The sequence below is a fragment of the Archocentrus centrarchus genome, chromosome 17 (assembly GCF_007364275.1).
Source record: "Archocentrus centrarchus isolate MPI-CPG fArcCen1 chromosome 17, fArcCen1, whole genome shotgun sequence".
NCBI lineage: Eukaryota > Metazoa > Chordata > Actinopteri > Cichliformes > Cichlidae > Archocentrus > Archocentrus centrarchus.
In genome coordinates, this window is record NC_044362.1 from 13,805,270 (window position 1) to 13,820,874 (window position 15,605).

Genomic DNA, 15,605 nt, shown 5'->3' on the forward strand with positions numbered 1-15,605 from the left:
AGTCAGTGGGGAAATAGTGCGATTTCATTCATGCTTCCCACCGTAAAACCAATATTTGAGGGGCTGGAGCCAGTTACTTTATTCTTTAGTAAACGCCTAATTGATTATTGGTTTATCAGCTTTAAAATCATGCTTCTGTTTCCAAAACTTTGAGGTTCTATTTTGCATTTAATTGAAGCCACATTTCCATGCACCATTGATGCAAATCTGGTAAATAAGCAATGAATAATAGGCCAACAGCAGCAAACAACAGCCTTTTGATAGCATAATGGCGCTTATTTACATCTTCAGCAAAAGCAAATTAGGCAGGTATTAAACTGACATTAATTCATAGATCACAACCTGTGCTTTTACAGTAAATTACGACTTATATGAGTGGAAACGGGGGAAACAGCACGTTAAAGCAGAACTGACTGTGGGCTTAATTGCCTTCCTATTCCCTGCTGGATGGTAATAATATTTATTTATCACACTATGTGTGGTGTGAAAAAAAGAAGTATAGCGCCAGTCAATCAAAAGCCAAGCCACCTTAAACTCGCTCCCGACTGCGCGCCCCCGCGAGTGCTGAGAGAGGAGCTGTCGGCAGTGAGATCATGTGAGAGTCCACGCTTGGAGAAAGTAGGTTAGCAGGGTAGACTGAGAGGAAAGCAGGCGGAGAAGTCACAGAGGCAAAGGGGGGTCCGAGCACCGCTCCTCCACCGTGGGACTGTTCTGTCAGAGGGGGGAAAAAAAAATAAGTTGAGCCAAATCTATTCGCCAGTGCGCCGAGACAGTTACGATGCGAAGTAAAGCGACTTCATACACTCTTTTATTTTCTCCGGACTTTACCGAGCGATAAAAAAGAAGAGTTTCGGATAGCTTTTTGTTTTCCGGCCGTGCTTTGCGAAAGCTGACTGCAGCTGGGACGAAGTTAATATTTACAGAGCCAGTTGACTCTGGCTCCAGCGCAATATATCCCCTCTTGCCTGTCACTTACAGTAAACCCATGTAGTCGAGTCTTCATCGTTCTTTCCAGAAATAAGAAAACAGCACAATGAGAGGTAAGTTGATGTTTTTTATGTCCCGAAATGCGTGTGTGTTTGGGTGAACTTGGTAATGGTCATATTTGTAGTTATGTACGGGCTGGAACGGCCACATGTGTGCGCACAGGGACTTGTGAATGCGCCTGTTTTCCTCTCAGTTCACGTTAATCCCTCATGACTGGATTAGTTCAGCGTGCAGGGATCTAGAGCTAGAGGCATGGCGGTAATTCCTGACAAATGTTGTAAATGTTTATTTTTCGTTTTTTTCATGGCTGCTTATGATAACATCAGACCAAGCCTTCAAATGTGCAAATGCGTAATTGTGCTTTGTAACTCGTACAGTGACCGACCTCGTAGAGACAAACGTACCAGTTTTTGAAAAAAATAAATAAATAATAAAGAACGAAGTGTGAGTGTCATCTCACCTGAGAGTCCTGTAAATTTGCCAGGCCATCCATCTTGGGGTTATGCAATGAGGAGAGGGAGGGGGCATGGAAGGAGGATGTTGTTAACCAAAACTAGAATTATGTAATCGAGATGTTATTTGACCTTATCAGGTGTCTAATCAGCTGAATTAAAGCTTAAATAGGCACATTTTGCAATATTCACGCAATCGCACATCACAATACTAATAAATTCAGCCATAATCTTGTATTTATAAGCCTATAGTCATGTTTATTTTTTAAAATATTTCCATATATATGAATAATAAAAGACCCCTTCAATGCTTGCAAAGCGTTTTCATTTTCACAGCTGATGTTAAAAGAGGAGTATTGGTGTAGTTGTGTTATTGTTGTGATGTGGTGGCTGTAAGAGCATGGCCGACTGTGTGAGTGTACAGAGGGAGAGGGACCTGGCTGTTCCACTGACCTAGTTATGTCACCCAACGTTATACAGCACTCACAACCGAAGGAGGGGAAACGGCTCCGGGAAGCGCCGTGCCGCCGGATGTGCGGAACCATGTGCGGTTACAGGCGCGCCGTGGCGCTCGGGCTTCAGCGTGTCGCTCCCTGAGACAGGCTGGACTTGAACTTGACCTGGGGGGAAGAGGCAGGTTCTAATGATAAATGAAAGGTGCTTTCCTAGAGCCGGTGAAATACAAAAGACTGTTACATAAAATTTCAAATGAAATCAAACTAGTCCTCAAATTTGCAAAAAAAAAAAAAAAAAATGCAAATCAGTTTCACCTGGAATAATTTTTGCACACAGTATACAAAACAAAAAACAAATCCTCGTGCAGCAATTTTAAACAGGCTTACAGTGTTGTAATGTTTGGCTCTGCTTATGTTTGGAAATTTGGGAGTTTTGCCCTGAACATGGCCAACAGGATTACAGTCTTTTGTGTACAGAAAGGAGATTACCTGCAAGATGTTTTGGGGGATTTTTTTGTTTTGTTTTTTGGCAGAAAGAGATTGATTGATATATATATATATATATATATATATATATATATATATATATATATATATATATATATATATATATATATATCAATTTATTTTTTTTTTTGCACTTGAAAGGTAGAGAGATAGGGAAATAGGTAAAGGGAGGCCATGGGGGCATCTGGTGGAGGGAGGTTCCCTCTCTGGCAGGATATTCAAATGTAAACAGTCCTCAGCCCTTTCTTAGCTGGCTGAATTCAAAATGTGGTTTAGTCACACAACCTGTCGTGTCCTCACTGGAGAAGCACGTCAGCATTTTATCCCATCTTGAATCATTCTGGTTCAGAGTGTTGAGTCATATCAAACGTTTAGGGACTGGAGATGTGCTCGGGCGTGTTGTGATGTCTGGATTTCTGGTTTGCTGCACTAGACTTCTACAAAATGTATTGCATTTATTTATAACCAGCAGACAGTGAAAGATCACAAGACTCGTGTCATAAGCTAACACCCAGTGTAAGAGGTCTGCGACATTCTTAGCTCTGTGCTAATCTCCCCTAAGTGGGCCTCAACTTGGCCTCTACTGGTGCTTGCATCTTTAAAAATAAAGTCAAACGAACGCATAAGCAGCCAGATGTATTTTACCAGTTGGGATGTTTAAGACCATCTCAGAGTGAAAATGCAGCAAGAAAAACCACTCTGGATTGTTGTGATACAGCTCTGTCAACACTGTAAGCCAACACCCAATTGAGAGGCATGATACAACAAGTGCCTCTGTGTTTCTAATATGTACAGTAAAGAGCTCCAGCACAAGGCCCCCACCTTCTGCTGAATGCATTTTCTGCCAGTCGTTATGAGTAGGTAGCAAAGAATTAAAGGTACACCAGCTTTCAGTCAGCCAGTCATTCTTATTATATCTCGCTATTTTTACACTAATAATAAACTAACACAAACAACTTGTCCTCCTAATAATTCAGTTTTTATGATTATATAATGGAGAAGTGGCATGTTTGTGTGCGTGCGTGCTTGCACGTATGTTGCAGTGAACATGTGGAAGGTCAAAATTCATTTTTCTCTTTTATTATGCTACTGACACACTAGCATACTGACTGTTTGACCCACAAGGCAGGCAGCTCCTGTGTGCAAATTACTGACCGTTTGTTCCTCATTAGACGCTGAGAAGTGAACTGCTGGAAGCTCAAATCCAGATTTTTTTTTTCTTTGCCTCTCCCTACCCAGCCCCTGGTGAATTAGCCTTTTTAGAGATAACAAGGTTACACATTTCGCGGGGTTGATAAACACTGTGAGGCCAGTGTGTTTGCCTAAACTGTTAAAGAGTTAGTTCCCAGTTTATTTTCTGAAAAATGTTTGCGTGAGCCAAACAAAGTAGCTGTCATGGGGATGAAACACCTGCTGACAATATTCTGTGTTTGCTGTTTGCGTCATTTCTCATCATTTACTGTGTTTCGCGTTTGCACTTTGTGATTTAGTTAATGTGTCACCCAGTAATAAAGCTACAGGTTTATGTTAGCAATAAGAAGTGCTATTGACCCTTTTGGAGCGCTGGCTCGCTGAAGAGTGCTAAAGGTCAGACATTCAGACTAGTGTTCAGGGTTAAAGGTAAATGGTTTTTGTAAGTTAGTTTTCAGAAGTTCTCATATATGTGGATTTCTTAGTCTTTCATGGTAGTAAAAATAATGCTTTTACAATGTAAATGTGTCAATTTAAGATGGGCATTTTTCACTATATTACTTTCACTGCTGGCATTTTTAGCTCAAACATTATTCAGCCAATCAGAAGAAAGTTTAAGAATAATCAGTAATTAAAATAGTTGCTAGCTGCAACCCTATTTTCCACCCACTGCTTCATCTTTAAGACATCCCTTTTAATTTTCTGTACAGAAAATGATTTTTTTTTAATTATTATTGTTTAATTGGTTGAACTGCTTGAAACATTCAGTCCCTTTAAACAGAAGATCATGAAGTAAGCACATCTGTTTCTGTCTGTGGTTATTCCTCGATATCTGCAGAGATTGAGAAAAGAGGAGTGTGAAAGTATGTGTGTGTGGTTGTAGCAACAGGGCTGGCTGGCTGAGCATCTGTGTTATTCTGGCTCTCAGCACAGGACAAGAATAGAAGCAGAAGCTCAATGTCAAAGACCTGGGAGAGGGGTGGGAGCTGAAGAACTGACATTCAAGTTCAGAATTGGTATGATTTGCCTGGACAGCAGCCAGGGACAGTAAGGGCAAATACAGTTCTACCAAATGTAGTTTATTTTTAATATAACAGCAAAGTGAAGCCCTAATTATTCCATACAGAAAGATGAGAAAACTGTGAAGGCCTGTGTTGCATGTTAGGTAAGGTGCTGTTTTTCTAGGCCTGTTATGATTGCCTTTCTTGTTAAATTTCTCTGTTATGTAACCAACCAGTTTGCTATACAAACCACAAGCCTTAAGGGAAATGTTTTATGGTGAAGACTGAGTATTGTTCAGCTCCACCTTAAAACTGGTCTGCAGCACCGGGATCGCGCTCGCCTCCCTCTCCCCCTGCAGTGGGAAAGTGTGTCAGTAGGACAGAACGTCCACATGGGCTGACAGGCTACAGCGCCAGAGTGACGCATGACTCAGCCAATACCAAGAGGCTGCAAATGCAGCTCAGCCAGTGGGAGAAGGAGAGTCAGAGCGGGGCGGGTTTGTCAGTGTTGCTAGAGTGAACCTGCTGAATGAGTGTTGTTAGGAATGCTCACAGACAGGAGTTATATAATCGTGAGATGAGGGAGGGGTGGAGGGGAACCTGAGAGAAAGAGAAGAAGGGAGGGCGGGAGAGAGATATTTTTCCACTGCATGTCTGCAGCTGCCTTGATCAGTTGGAGTATTTTAGTCAACAGTTTTAGAGAAGAGACAGCCGACTGTGTCATTAGAAAAAGAAGTGGAAAGTTGTGTTTTCCAGTACCTAAGAGTGCAACAATTCCTTCTCAATCCTTAAGTGCTTTTCCGTACATGATCCTTGCAGCAAAAAAGGATGGTTTTGTAAATCAGTCTAGAATAGTACAGACAGAAAACCTTTGCAGGAACTGTCATATGATATAGCTGTTGCCGTCTTTACCTCGACCAAGAGAGAATGAGTCTTTGTGCATGTGTCATATGTGCAAGTGTCATGTGACCCACTATCTGGTTGTGTACTCTGCTCCCTTCTGGGGGCCGTTTACGGGGCGCAGACACAAACAGTTTATGGCATGTTATCTTCTCCTATACATTATGTGCTAATTGTGGTACAGTTTGTTTATGATGTTGTTGCAGACATTTAAAAAAGAAAACACCACGTGTAACTAAATTGATGACAGTGTTACATAGTGTTTATCACTCTGTGGACTCATTACAGAAAAACAGAGTTTTTCAGTGACCATTGTCAGCTTCTAGAATATGTTAATAATTTCTTAACAATACTAATAAAAAGGCCTAGGGTCCATTGTCTTCAATAAATCACATGGTGTACCAAACAATTTACAGCATGATGAAGTTCAGAGGTCACACGACATCAAAGAGACACAGATGGGACATAAATAATCCAACAAACTGTTAAAGTTGAGAAAGAAGAAGGTTGTGTATAAGTGCACTTTTATTTTTTGCTTGGATTGGGCAGGTGTAACACATTTAAAAAAAATAGAAATTGTTAAAAGCCTTCATTTTGTATCAGCCAGAGGCAGGCTATGCTCTAACAGAGCTCGGGGTATATAGCAGTTCTACTGTGACAAGAAAAAAAGCATAAGTGACCTTTTTTAATGTCTACAGAAGATACAAAGAAACTAATTTGGGCCAAGGTTATTAGCTAGAGAAATCATGATAGTATGGTCTAATGGCCATGAAAAACAAGAATAAAAGGAGGGCTAAATTTGTGCCTGAATGAGGCTGGCTTAAGCTAAGCCTTAATTGTATTAAGCTGATATAATTTGAGAGTGAACATAAAATGATTCCAGATTTTGAACAGTTGTAGGGCTGTATGGACAGCAGATGTCAGACTTAAGTTTTCTAAAAATAAGGAAATTATTTAGGAGAAGGAAAGTCAGTGTAAAACAGCATTTCTCTGCCAAATATGGGCTTCTGTGAAACTATTTTTATGTCTCACTAAATGTGCTTCTTTCTGCTTTGTGTTAAAGTATTACTGAATATGGTCAAACATTTCACTAGGCACATGTTGTCTGAAAGTCTCATGTGAAGCACAGCTTTGCTTATAGATGTGAGACACTTTAGGGAGCAGCTTTCTGACCTCTCGCCGATGTTGTTTTTGTTGATGCAGCTCAGATCGAGGTCATCCCCTGTAAGATCTGTGGGGACAAGTCCTCAGGAATCCACTATGGAGTCATCACCTGTGAAGGCTGCAAGGTGAGCTGAAAGTAAAGCAGAGAGTAATGGCAGGGCATTAAATCTCCCTTTAACTGAACTGTTTTATCGAAAGTTTGCATCTCATTAACAGTGTTTGTATTTTATCTGTTTGTGTGTGTTTAGGGTTTCTTTCGTCGCAGCCAGCAGAACAATGCCATGTACTCTTGTTCCCGCCAGAGGAACTGTCTGATTGACCGAACTAACCGTAACCGCTGCCAGCATTGCCGCCTACAGAAATGTCTGGCTTTGGGCATGAGCCGAGACGGTAAAAATATGTGCAACAACCATGCACTTTATCCTCTTCCTCGCTTCCTTTAACATTAAACTTTTAACACTTACCACAATCTATAGATATGTGTGGATTAAGTGATGTACAGGGCATATGGGTGCCATCAATTTAAAGTTGACACCAGAGGAATGTGAAGCCCTCGCCAGTAAAGATCCAGATTAGCTGTTATAAGAGGGCTGGTCACATATGAGCTTCTTCTGCAGGCTGCAGAAAGAAGACAAATACCCTATGTAATCATACAAAAGACAAGCTGGATTTAGGGACCAGGGAGGATTCAAAGTGAGGCAAAAATATCTTACAATCAGACTGCATGAGCAGCTTCAGCAGACAGGTTTCCACAGTCTCTTGAATTGGCTCCAGAAAGAATACAATGTTCATGGTTTAAAAAAAGAAAAGAAAAAAATGACTATTTTTGGCTAAATGTGACAACATATAACCATATACTGCACATTCATGGTCATTTAACCAAGCGAGAAAGTAAGTAGTTACCTGTAAGATGTGTTTGTCTGTTATAATGAAATTTATTTGTATTCTGCAGCGGTGAAGTTTGGCCGCATGTCAAAAAAGCAGCGCGACAGCCTCTATGCCGAGGTTCAGAAGCATCAGAAGTCCCAAGAATGTGTGGGGTCCGGAAGCGGGGGCTCTGCTACCCTCTCTTTACCAAGGGAAGATGTAGTCTGTGCGGAGGATGGTGAAGAGGGTTTGAGCAGGTCCTACAGCAGTGGCGGCTCCAGCTCCACGCTCAGCGACCTTGATGACATTGCAGCGCTGCCTGACCTGTTTGACCTGCCGTTGACCCCTGAGGAGGCCAGCGAGTACTGCAGCCTGGAGCTGCTCGGAGGCGGAGGAGCCAGTGCTGGGAACACCTCCAACTCATCGTCTTCTTCTTCCACTTCCTCATCTTTGTCCAATCAGAATTCCCCACAGCAGACCATATTGGATGGAGCGGACACTAATGGCATCCAGCTCCTGCATGCACACTCTCACACACATTTGCTGCTGGGAAACACACGTGCACTGCTGGACCAGCTGCCTGATGACTGCTCACTAACAGACCTTGGTGAGTACTGAAAATAATAAAGAAGTTTTTATTATTTAACCATAAAACAAACAGAGTGTCACAGAATGTACAAGACTCCCTTAAAATGTCAAATAGTGGCAGCTGATGCATAACAGACCTTTACTTGACTGGATATAATAAAAGAGAAGAGTGATTTACAATTCTGTATTTTGCCTAGTGCATGCTTTTCATGCAAGGTTAATATTTGTTCCAGCTGTTTTGACCTTCAGTTGGTCTTAATGGTTCATGATGCTTAATTCCTTTTGATTGTGGAACACATGCTAAGTTAAGTTTCATGTTATGCAAAGCAGAATCAGTCATGATATAATCATCATTATTTCAGCAAGTAAAATGTGTAGAATTCTCTTTGAGAATTTACTCTAAAATCTTGAGAGTATTTCCTTGGAAACAGGCATAAAGGCTGAGCAATAAATGAAATATACTACATAGTACAGCTAGTACAAGTAAAAAAATGATTCATTACAAAAAGATTCAATGCAAAACAAAGATGAAGGGCAAGGACATATTTCATAAAAAGGTTGGCCAAAAAGAATCTGAGTCATACACACCAAATGTAAAAGGTTTAAGATTAGTAAATAGTAAGATATAAAATACAAAATATTAAAAAAATTCAAAAGTAGTAGATTGTCTCTCCAAAAACAGCAACAGATAGAGGGACGGACATGTCTTGGTTATAAAGGTAATCCTCTAGAGAGCTTGAGGATGAATACATTTTACTTTATAGCTGTTGCAAAAAACAAACTGTAAGGAGTTAAATGTCATTCTGGGAACTTTTATATCAACAAAAAAGTAAAATTGGTGAATAATAAATGCATGAGGTGACAAAATGACTAACAGCTGTGGAAATAAGGTTGAGAAAATGAACCATTAGCACTCCTTTTAGGGGCAATCAGTGGCGCAGAGCATATAGTAATTCAAGGTCACACCGCCATGATCTGTGGATTTGTATATAACACTAGTGTTACACTGTAGCTCTGCTGAGCTCAGTGCACAACTCTGATGTTTGTGTGTGTGTACCTGTTTTGTTTTTCAGAGCACATCACTCAGAGTATTGTTAAGTCTCACTTGGAAACGTGTCAGTACAGTGCTGAAGATATGAAGAGATTCAACTACGTACAATATACACCTGAAGAAACACGTGTGTTTCAGAACAAGGTACATAATGCACATGTGCTCCCCTAAAGATCCCTTTAACACCCAAGTATCATAAAGGCCACCTGCCTCCTAATTTTGGCTGGAAAATTACAAAATAATTCTCATCCTTCAGGAACCATTTGATTTTTCTCTGTAGCTCAAAATAGTTGAGAAGTAATGTGATGCACACATGGTAAAATCTGGGAGGGCTTACTTACTGTGTGTCCAAACATTTGACTGGTACTGTAAAGCATGAATGGAGCTTATTCTTCAGTGCCACAGGCCTCAATCCTCATTCAAAACTCACATCTGGTTTTCTAAAAGAAAAGCATCACATTAACTTCTACCTATATTTGCAGTGGGTGTGAGCTTAACAATGTTGGGCACAGTGACATTGTTGGACTTATAACATTTGAATGTCTTCTTTTGGCACTTTTTTAGTCTGCTGAGTGGATGTGGCAGCAGTGTGCACACCACATTACCAATGCAATCCAGTATGTGGTGGAGTTCGCCAAACGTATTGCAGGCTTTATGGACCTGTGTCAGAACGATCAGATCATTTTGCTGAAAGCAGGTTAGTGCACAGTCTGTAAAAGCTCAAGTACTTTATTCTCCGAGTCTATTCTTCTTAAGTAAACAAAGTCTGAAACTTGCTAACTTTCCTTCCTTCTTGTTCTTTTGTCTCCAACTCTACCTTTGCCTTTTGTTTTAATTGCCCATTCATTTGTTTTTACTAAATTATACACTCCCGATCTGAACACTGAATGTTACAAATTGCACAATTCTGGAAAAAAAATATTTTTATGTTATCTGCACAACACATACACTGCATATATCTGACAATGCATTTCTGTAACTATTTTGAACTTTTTAAAAAATTTTTAAAATGGTTCAAAAATGTCTTATATATGCTGTTCTTCAATCTGGGTCAAAATTGCTTACATTTTGTTGTGTGTTTTGTACGTGTTGGAGTATCTTGGACCTTCTCTATCCTCCCCTCCTCCTTTCTCTATCTTTTTTGGTCTATCTGTGGCTCCATTTTTAGGCTGCCTGGAGGTCCTCCTTATACGTATGTGCCGGGCGTTCAACAGCAACAACAGCACCATTTTCTTCAATGGAAAATTTGCCTCAGCTCAGTTCTTCAAAGCACTAGGTGAGGATCAGGACATTAAGGAAAAAATTACAATAGGTGTCAGTGTCACAAACATAAGCATATCACATTTCTTGTCCTTTATGCAGATACCTTTTAAAATCAGATACCTTTTTTTACATGCAATAAGCAGATTTACCATTACTGCATTCAAAAATGCAAGGGGTCCCACTGTACCAAATACATAATTGACAGCCTACACCACTATACCTATGGCCTATGCCTCTACATTGATCAACAGAAGTCATTATTATAAAGACAAATAATTTGTAATTGCCACAGTAATGTTAATCTTATGAGCAGCAGTCCCCCACAAAGAGAACAGATATTAAAGTAAACTAACTGAAACCCTGCAGGTGGATTTTTCCCATTCCTGCCTCTTTTTTGCCTCTGCGGTATCATCATTGCACTCTAATGGAAAAACAAACAGCATTAAACACAGCAGTAAGCAGTGTGGTAAACTAATTTAAGGGAATATTGCCCAAGTTCCATTTTAAAAAATGGCAGAGAAGTATTTTCCTTTTTTTGGTTCATGATGGGCACCATATTGCTCTTTCTCTTATTGCACTGCAAATATGTGACTCATAGAAGTCACAGAAGTCATACAAATAGTAATTGGTAATAATAAGAAAAAAAAAAGAGTAATTTCATGCAACTGCTATGAAATTTTAAGATAAGATTTTATTTATCCCAAAAGTTGGAAAATTACCGTTTTGCAGCAGCTAAAATATGAAAAAAGTTACAATAATATAAAAATGTAAAAATACAATATCTTAAGACAAAATAGCTTGCAAAGGAAAAAAATACACTAAGAGACAAAGATCTTATTCAAGCCATTTTAAGCTCTTTTTTAACGAAGCAGTACTATTGAAGTCTTTATTATTTTTAACAATAATTTATCAAACTTAATATGTTTGTGCAGGCTGTGATGATCTAGTCAGTGCAGTGTTTGACCTGGGAAAAGGATTCTGCCGTCTACAGCTGTCTGACGAGGAGATGGCTCTCTTTAGCGCTGCTGTCCTACTATCACCTGGTGATTATCTTTTTTTTTGTATTTGTCCTTGTCTCTCACACACATTCATAAACACAACCAAGCTTCAGAGGAAGTGCACACTGGAACGCCAAAATAATAGTCGTAATCAGAAAAAAGGATACAATGGCGTTCAAGAGTCACTACATTTATTTACTGGGATGACAAAGCGCAGACCAGTTACATGACATCATCACATGCTTTAATCTAGCCATTTACCATTTCATTGAGTAAAAAAAAAAATTAACCCATAGAACGTAATTTAAAAAATCATTGTAGATTTGAGTTTTCATATATACTGTATCAGGCTGGGAGAGAAGGTGTAAAAATGCTGGCAGTTAATGTTTCTATTTGATTGAACAGCGCAGCTGTGCCTCACATCCCAGCATTTAGTTTTAGAACCTAAAAAGCTACTTAAGGAGAAACAAACTGGGAGAACTCTACACGAGGGTGTTAATACCTCAGTATCATTTCTGTAGATCGACCCTGGCTGACAGAAGGCCAAAAGGTTCAGAAACTGCAGGAGAAAGTCTACCTGGCTCTGCAGCACAGTCTCCAAAAGAGTGGGACATCTGACGAGAAACTGGACAAGGTAAACCCGAGCAAACGGCGTTCTTCTTAAACACACAGTTACATATTCACATGTTTACCTTTGTATTTTTTTTGTCCCCACAGATGTTGTCCAGGCTGCCCGTAATGAAGTCCATCTGTAACCTCCACATTGATAAACTGGAGTTTTTCCGTTTGGTCCACCCAGAGACTGCCTACAGTTTCCCACCACTGTACCGGGAAGTGTTTGGCAGCGAGATGTCTCTGCCAGACTCCACCGACAGCTAGACAGGCAGTTAGGCAAACAAGAGCGATTGAGCGTGTATTAAGAAGTAGGGAGGCAAAAAAAAAAAAAAAAAAAAAAAGAGACAGAGAAGGATAAAGATTTTGAAGATCCACAACCAGCAGTTAAGAGACAATCCAGGACTTTAAATTCTCCGTCTCCCATGATCCCAGAGTAGGCCTCCACTTTCCCAGCAGGCAAAAGCACCTTACACTACAGACCACACATGCTCATGGTCCTGCATATTGTAGCATTAACAATACACATATATGGGCATATTAATAATAATAATACCACAGCAGCCCACTAAGCATGTAACAGCTGCAAACTCTAACACATGTTCAGCATGTGATCCACTGTGGATCGCCCAACCAGTTATGAATGTACCTCATCAATAAGCACCAGTGCACAAGCGAGAAACAACTAAACAGAGAATGTACAACCCTGCCACTTTGGAGACAGAGTTTTACACATAGTGTTCGTATAAAGTTGTGTCAATTAGCAAGTCTCCCTATTATTGCAGCTCTCGGTCAATATTCATGCATCTCCGTATGGTACGCTCGCGTATTCATACAGACAGTATCCTTGTACTGACCATCACTTAGGGACCAAGATCATGAGTTGAAATTTTCTCTGTGGCTCACGACTTCGGCTGAACTCAAAAAGCTAAGTACCAGTCTCACTCACACATTTAGACAGTGTTTGGTGCTGCCTTTTTGCAGGCTCTTGCAATGCAATGACAAACCTCAGTCCCACACACCCCCTTCCTTGTAAATGCCACTTAGTGACAGGACATAATGAAATTATCTTTAATTTATATACACATTTATAAAAGAAATATTTTAAATAAGAATGTAAATAGATAATACTATATAAGTGTATGGAGAGAGTAAGAATGTGTGAGTTCCGTTTGGAGTGAGACAGAGAGAGAAGTGGATAGCCAGATGTGAGAGGAGGTTAAACAAAAAAGATGGATATCTGAGGAAAGCTGATATTTGGACTGGAATTTTTTTTCTTTTTTTTTTTCCTGGATGATTTTTCCTCTCCTGACAGTACTCTCAGGTTTCCATGGCAACAACCCCAGCCAGGCAAAGGCGCGGCCGTCACCCAAGAGACGGGTTGGACATTTGCTGCAAACGCAACACAGCAGGGGAGACAGTGTACTCAAACTTAGCAAAACAAACATTGTTTTGAATTTGAACTGTCAGCTTTTGGCTTGCACTGTGTCATCCCTCCCACTCACCCCGAGCCTAAAGAGACAAGAGGATAAACAGGACAGTAAGGACATGAGAAAGCAGGGCAACTGATGACTTCAAGAACTGTGTTCAAGAACACAAGGGGACAGACCAGGACTCCCCATCTGTTTCTAACCAGCAGTCAGTACACAGCTAAACTGTCTTCACTCACAGTTTTTCAAGTGGTTAAAGGCCGGGATAATGATGGTCCATAATATGTATCATTAACCTTCTTTGCTGGTTGGTGCAACTGTATTATTTTGTACATTTGCTGTTCCTCTCTCCTCCTGTAGTCCCAAACCCGACACTTGTCTCAATACGAAGCACTTATACTTTTCCTTGTTCTCATTGGACACTAGTTTAAGGCCAGACAGAGCTACCAGCTGCCCCCTGAGTTGGGCTTCAATGCCAGTTAAGACTTCATCTATTTAGCTATTTTTATCTTTTGTTAGATGCCTGTCACACAAAAGTCACCCATAACTGTTTACATTTTTGGTGTACATAAATAACCCTGTTCTGAAGGTTCTTTTAGCATAGAGACGGTGATAAATGTCTTACGATGGGTGATGTGAGGTTGTCGAGCAGAGTCTGAGGACCTGCTGCCTGCTGCTCAGGGAGCTAGCTGTGATCTCCTGTCCCTTTATTACCAGTGTCATCTTTTAGCCTTGTACTCCTCACACCTTTGCACCTAAGATGAAATGCATAACCATAATCACTGTGGACGTAAGTTCTATTTTTGTGAATGTTACTCACAAAGTGTCAAAGCCCTTCCCATTTGTCCTAATATTGTAACATTAAATTTAAGATGCATAGGATTACAAAAACAACAAAAAAAAGTTAGAGTTCAGGATGAATTTCATCATTGGGGTTTAATGTTTCTTTTGCTGTGATTTTCATTTATTTGTCAGTCTTTTATCCACATTTTTCTTTACTTGTCTCCACTTTTGTCTTGTAAAGTCAGTGATCTATTTTTTTTAATTGAGGAAAGATTAGGAAAACTTCAAACAAAACAAAACAAAAAAAAGTTTGTCTCCCTTCTCTTTCCCTGTATGACAAAATGTACAAGAAGTATATTACTAGTCCAAGAGTCACACAGCTCAATATACAGTATATTGTCGTCCAATGGGATACATTATATGTGGTTTTAAGAATGTAATAAATTGTTTTTTTTCTTTTGAAGTGTTTGTGTAATTTATTTACTTTTGTGTTGATTCATACAGTTCAATGCAAAAAAATTCTCCATTATACAGCATTGTCAAGGAAGCTTCAGATTGATCATTCATGCTTCTGAGGCAATGGCCCCAATGACCCCAACCCCATTTAGGAGTTATGAAGAGCTGCATCTTCAGCCAGAGGAAGAGCTTGCACTCCTGCAGCAGATGGCCTGATCCTTGCAGACCCCTGATCACCGTATCATTGAGTCAGTCTGGGATTACATGGATGCAAAGAAGCAATCCAGACAGCCTAAATCCACAGAAGAATCACAGTGAACTGTGAACTGTGGTAGATGGATGGATGGATAGATTCAACTTTATTGTCACTGCTCAGCACAAGTACAGGGCAACGTAATCCAGTTAGAGTTGCAAGATGCAACAACCTGCTGCTGTAAGGCTAATATTTGGGGGTCATATACTATATATATATATACATATTTTGAGAACCAAGAATTTCTGCACAGTACTGTATGAAAAAAGGTCTTGTATATGGTTGACTTTCTGTGTGGTCTAAAACCACTGATTTGATTTTCCCAATCCTGTAAATGTAAATAAGACCACTTTAATCATAAACTTTATCTAGCATGCTGTAGTTTCTACATAATCATCTTTATTTTTTATTTTTTTTTTTTAGCCTGTCAGGTCTGGCAGTTTTCACAATCAGAATCATGATCCGAATGCACTGTTGTACCAAACATATTTGCTTTTACAAGAAGAGCTCTATAAGTTCTCTATAGGCTACTCTTGTTAATGTCTTTTTTTTAATTTATTCATAAATTCAGTAAAACTGCAACAATTAAGTAGTTTAGGAAACCAGTTAACCATTCTTTGACAGTAAAACTGTGAGGAAAAAACTTT

General features: G+C 39.8%; 1 protein-coding gene across 1 annotated transcript; it reads left to right on the forward strand.

Annotated features, from left to right (window-relative positions):
• The first annotated feature begins 592 nt into the window (after nucleotides 1-592).
• Nucleotides 593-12,407, forward strand: LOC115795941 (nuclear receptor ROR-beta-like). The gene is made up of 10 exons (XM_030752093.1): nucleotides 593-1,040; nucleotides 6,697-6,782; nucleotides 6,906-7,047; nucleotides 7,610-8,131; nucleotides 9,186-9,307; nucleotides 9,728-9,860; nucleotides 10,332-10,439; nucleotides 11,359-11,469; nucleotides 11,946-12,058; nucleotides 12,142-12,407. Exons 1-10 carry the CDS (start codon nucleotides 1,034-1,036, stop codon nucleotides 12,301-12,303), a joined length of 1,506 nt encoding a protein of 501 aa, XP_030607953.1. The 5' UTR covers nucleotides 593-1,033; the 3' UTR covers nucleotides 12,304-12,407.
• The last annotated feature ends 3,198 nt before the right edge of the window (nucleotides 12,408-15,605 follow it).

What these genes read in the sequence shown, in the direction of transcription:
- LOC115795941 (XM_030752093.1), top strand. An exon ending in TCAGTTCTTCAAAGCACTAG is followed by an intron (nt 10,440 to 11,358) that starts GTGAGGATCAGG and finishes ATGTTTGTGCAG; the next exon opens with GCTGTGATGATCTAGTCAGT. An exon ending in TGCTGTCCTACTATCACCTG is followed by an intron (nt 11,470 to 11,945) that starts GTGATTATCTTT and finishes TCATTTCTGTAG; the next exon opens with ATCGACCCTGGCTGACAGAA.